At 31.9% G+C, this 5,571-nt stretch overlaps 1 protein-coding gene across 1 annotated transcript; it reads left to right on the top strand.

Annotated features, from left to right (window-relative positions):
• Positions 1-1,624: 1,624 nt before the first annotated feature.
• LOC111395104 (gibberellin receptor GID1B-like) lies at positions 1,625-4,015 on the top strand. The gene is made up of 2 exons (XM_023021117.1): positions 1,625-1,962; positions 2,577-4,015. Exons 1-2 carry the CDS (start codon positions 1,924-1,926, stop codon positions 3,564-3,566), a joined length of 1,029 nt encoding a protein of 342 aa, XP_022876885.1. The 5' UTR covers positions 1,625-1,923; the 3' UTR covers positions 3,567-4,015.
• Positions 4,016-5,571: the final 1,556 nt, after the last annotated feature.

The following is a 5,571-nucleotide window of genomic DNA, read 5'->3' as shown; positions in this document are numbered from 1 at the left end:
CAATTGGTTAGTTGTTACATTTAGGGTCCGTTTGATTACAAGAATGAAAATTGAGTAGAAAGAAAATTTTTTTAGGGAATTAAATTTCCTAAAACTTGTTTTCTTGAGAATCGTCAATTAATGCGTTTGATTATTATGATTTTCTACCTGAAAAATATTGAAATTTTATATATTTTGGTGTTCGTAAAAATAAAAATTGGCTAGAGAACCAATTCCCATGGGTATTCCACAAAACCAAGGAAATTGCACATGTGGGGTGGGGTGGTGTGGGGAAGGAAAAGAAATTGGCAAGAAAATTATTGCCATCAAACATGTCAAAATGTTCCATTTTTCATGAAAAATCTGCCAAATCAAACAGATCCTTAGTTATGAATATCATACTTACTACCTCAAATTTAAATTAGCATTGCTATAGATTTCTCAAGTATACTTTAAGTTCAAATTGTGGCATATATGTCAATATTATGAGAGTCAGTCTCAAAAACAATTTAATCACTCATTAAACTCTATTTAATTCAATTGTATATAAGAATAAATAATACATATAATCAAATTATTTAACTCCATTCATTTAAAATTTTAAAAAAATAAAATTAGTTTCTTATAATATTATGCCAGGTCAAATTCAATTAATCTAATTTAAAATTATCTTTTTCCCATTTAATATATTACGTTCCAATGTTGTACACATGTCACTTGATTGTATCACAATCATCTAGATTAATGGGGGAGTATACACATGAATTTTTTAAAAAATTTTAAGAGTTTTAAAAGCTTACGAATATTCAATGTAGTTTTTTTAAAACTCTCTAAAAGTATTATGGTATTTAATAGAAGCTTTTATGATCTTTTAAAAAATCTTTAAAAGTCACAATATATTCAATTAAATCCTTTGTCAATAAATGTCTGTATGATACTAACTTTTAAGAAAGAAGTACAAAAATAAAATTTCAAAATTTATCTTTTATTCACCCCGATATTCGAGAACTCGTAAAGAATTTTTTAATATATATTTTTCCTTTTAATAATCTATAAAAAAAAATTAAAATGAAAGTTTATAAAAATTTACGAAAGACTTCTATTAATTCCATATAAATATATTAAAAGTCCACAATTTTCATAAAAAGTCTATTACTTAAAAAAAAATTATTAAAATTTTAAAATTCCTAATTAAACATGCCCCTTAAATATCTCAATTGTCATTAATTTTTAGGTGTTTCTTAATTCTTGAACTTTTAATAGTTTTTCACTGAATTTTTCCAAAATGTTACCCAATTGTCATTAGACTTAAAAAAAAAAAAATTAGAAATGACATTTTACTTTGAAATGGAGCCCTAAAGCCAATTGTTTTGCACATTGGGGTTATGGCAATATCAATAGACAAATATGGCTAAAGAATTGAGTAAAAACTTGTTTCTTGTGACATTATGTAAACAGCAAATTCAATTAAAATATAATTTTCTTATTCAATAATCTAATCTAAATTTCTTTTATTGATATACAAATATACATCGTCAACAGAACAGAATAACGAGTGCAACCTGTGGGACCTACCTAAACAGTTTATTTTGGCCGCCCCGTTTGTCCTCTCTCTCGTCTCCCTCCTTGCACTCTCTCATTTTCTCTCTCTAAAACTCTCTCTCTTTCTCTCTCTATATCTATATTCTGTACGGCTCTCACACTCTTCTCCATCTCTTCTTCTTTCTATATATATCACTGTATATCGTTAAAACTGTCTTTCTTTATTTTCTTCATAGAAACGAACAAAGAAATATAAAAGAAGGGTCAATCAAGTTATATGCTATTGCAGTTAGCAGAGGTATGAAGGGTATGGTACGTTATGAATAATACTCAAAGATTCATCTTTTCAAGATCAGACTCACCCTGTAAAGCATAAGGAAATCGATTCTTTAACGACCTCTCATGGCTGGTGGTAATGAAGTAAACGCTAGCGAATCAAAGGTAATTTTGCATATTCTTTTGTTCTTCTGTTTTTCTGGTTTTCTTTCTTTTTTTTTTCTTTTTTCTTTTTTGTTTTTTGCTTGCTCAGAATTATTTTTCTTTTTTGCTGGGCTACTATTTAGGTCTTATTTATTTATTTTTTATGTTTTAGTCGTAGAAAATTGCTTTATGTTCTCTATCCTTTTCATAATCAATCATGGGTTTCAGGCTGTTTTTCAAAAAAGCTTTGATTTTTACCAGAGTTTAATCATCTGTTTTAGTCGTGAGGATTTGAGTTTTTGTTTCTTTTTATTTTTATTTTTGCTTATTTTTTCCTACCTCTTTATTTAACTTACTTGGTACTGATTTAGCTGACTTTTCATAAGCTGATTTTATGCTTGTCGTTTGGAATTTTTTCGGTTGTTTCTCTATCTTTATCATTTACTTTCTTTTCCTTTATTGTGTACGCATGATTTTTTTGTTTTTTTTTTCCAGAATTTTCCTTTAATGGATTCTTGATATTGATGCGAGATGCGTGTGTTTACGTGATCAATCTGCTTTTTAATTCTCGTTTTTAGCTCATTTTCTACTGTAACAGATGGATTAACACTTGAAAATTTCTTGTCTATTTGCAGAGATTGGTTCCACTTAATACCTGGATCCTCATATCCAATTTCAAGCTTGCCTATAACATGCTTCGTCGTCCAGATGGAACCTTTAACAGGGATTTGGCCGAGTATCTTGAACGGAAATCCCCCGCCAATGCGATTCCGGTGGATGGGGTATACTCTTTCGACGTTGTGGATCGAGCCACGAGCCTCCTTAACCGGATTTACTTGCCTGCCCCAGAAGACGAATCTCAATGGGGGATCATAGATCTCGAAAAGCCCCTAAGTACTAGTGAAATTGTTCCTGTGATTATATACTTCCACGGGGGAAGCTTTACTCATTCCTCAGCCAACAGTGCCATATACGATACTTTTTGTCGTAGGCTTGTTGCCATTTGCAATGCTGCTGTAGTATCCGTGAACTATCGTCGATCCCCTGAACATCGGTACCCGTGTGCATATGATGACGGATGGTCTGCTCTTAAGTGGGTTCAATCGAGGTCGTGGTTAAGGAGTGGGAAGGACTCGAAAGTTCGCATATATTTGGCAGGCGATAGCTCGGGCGGTAATATCGCTCACCACGTAGCAGTTCGAGCAGCAGCCGAGGGCGCGGATGTCTCGGGTAATATCCTACTTCATCCAATGTTTGGTGGGGAACAGAGAACTGAATCTGAGAACAAATTGGATGGGAAGTACTTTATGACTGTTCAAGACAGAGATTGGTACTGGAGAGCATATTTACCCGAGGGCGAAGATAGAGATCATCCTGCGTGCAATATATTCGGCCCTCGGGGTATAAGCCTCGACGGAGTTAACTTTCCAAAGAGCCTCGTGGTCGTGGTTGGGCTGGATCTTGTTCAGGATTGGCAATTGGCTTATGTCGAAGGGCTAAAAGAATCCGGTAAGGAAGTTAAACTTCTTTATCTCAATCAGGCGACGATTGGTTTCTACTTCTTGCCAAATAACGACCATTTCCGTTGCCTCATGGGCGAGATTCGAGAGTTCATCCACTCTTAACTGTTAATACATTACTTAACTTCGATTACAAGCAGCATATACGACAGAGAAGCTTTGACATTTTACTTTGAATATGGTGTTTAGATATATATAATTGTGTAGATTTTACTTGTTATTAACTTGCCATTCATGGTGGTGATACGAGATCATAGCTTTCGTCTTCTTGGGTCAAGAAGTCCAGTTCTATTCATGTTGAGATCGTTCTTTCTTCTTCTTCTTCGGTCGAGGAGTCGATCCATGTCACAATATCATTTATTGTGGTACCTCAGTATTGTAACTTATTTATGGATTTTGCATAACTACATATGAAGCTTATCATATCAGATTTCTTGTAATCTTGAACTGGTTTGTTACCATCAGGCTACTGCTATAAATGCTAATTTGCAACCTGGATTAGGAAATCCATGATGTTGTGAACTTTGTATTCTATATATGTGCTTTGGAATTTATTTATGGTTTTGTTCTAGTTTTATGCCAATTTTTTACGATATTTATTTCTCGTGTCAATGCTGAGAAAAGAATCGAAAATTGAAGATTTGTACTTTGTAGACTTGGAACCACATCATATGATAGTTTGAGCTATAAAATACAATAAAAACTCTTAAGGGCCTGTTTGGGACCGATTTTTCCTCCAAAAAATTGATTTTTTGATCGTTATTTCACTATTTCGACCGTCATATTTGATTTTTTCTTTCACAGGTGTACCCCATTTTTCTCCTATCGATCAAAAAATCAATTCTCAAAATCACTCCCAAAGAAATTCAAAATTTTTTTGTTGAGGTGGACGTCCGTTTATCATAAGTTTAATGTGTGGAATTTTGATAGTGGATGGTGATGAAACTTGAATATAAAGGCAATTTCGATAGGTACATCTTGGAATCGACATGGATGACTAATTCCTCAAATTTACCACCAGAAAAGCAACAATCTGACATTTTGTCTCATTAGTAGAAACTGAACAGTGGCGAGAAATTGTGGACCATGGAACCCCGTTCAAGGCCAAAACCAAAAGAAAATCTTGCAAAAGAAACATATGATTAGACATGAGTCCAAATCGATCTCTCTTTCTCTCTTGATGTTGATGTTGATTAGATTAATTCTTTGACAGCTTGATTGATTTGCTTGCTTGTTGTATTGTAGATGGCACATCATGTATGTGGGATTGGATGGCATGGGATACATAGCAACTATAACTTTCGAGAAGTTAGACTTAACTGTATTAAGGGTCGATTATGAAAATTGATTTTTTTGACTATTAGATAGAAAAATGGATTCTATCTGTGAGTGAAGAAGTAAAAAATGATGATTAAAATAGTGAAATAACAATCAAAAAATTAGTTTTTTGAAATGAAAAATTAGTATCAAACGGGGACTAAATAATATCAAGTCCATGCTTGATAATTATTATTTGAAAATTCTTTTTATATATATTCATTTTTAATTAGCCATTTACATAATAAAATATTTTGTACGTAAATTCAAAAAAAATTTCTACCTTTCAACCACACATTCTTCTAAAACCATTATTTAAAACATTGTTTGGAATTATTTTTCCAAATAATGATTTTCAAATAGGGGTTGAGAAAGGAAAACAAAATCGATTTCTTATATGTATAGTACAATATTGTAAAAATTGGTTAGAATATTGACTCAAAAATTATAAATAGTTGATCAGGTAATAAAGAAATTAAGTGCATGTTTGACTCTCGTAGACTAAGGCCATGTTTGGTATGGAATAAAATTATGCTTTTAATATATTTTAATAAAAATTGACGAAATAAGTGGTTAAAAAATTGTGGATCTCATAAAATAAATGGTTAAAATGAATTGTTGACTTTAACTAAAAATTTTAATTGAATTTTAATCTACACCAAGCAGGAGCTAAAACTTATTTTTAATTACACATATTTTCAATAAAATAATTTTACATGTGATTCACAACTTTTTCTTCCTTTTTTAATCTCAAATTCTCCAATATATATATATATATAGACACACACGCGCA

Source organism: Olea europaea, chromosome 1 (assembly GCF_002742605.1).
Source record: "Olea europaea var. sylvestris chromosome 1, O_europaea_v1, whole genome shotgun sequence".
Taxonomy (NCBI): domain Eukaryota; kingdom Viridiplantae; phylum Streptophyta; class Magnoliopsida; order Lamiales; family Oleaceae; genus Olea; species Olea europaea.
The sequence above is the reverse complement of the archived record's forward strand: the minus strand, read 5'-3'. Positions and strand labels throughout refer to the sequence as shown.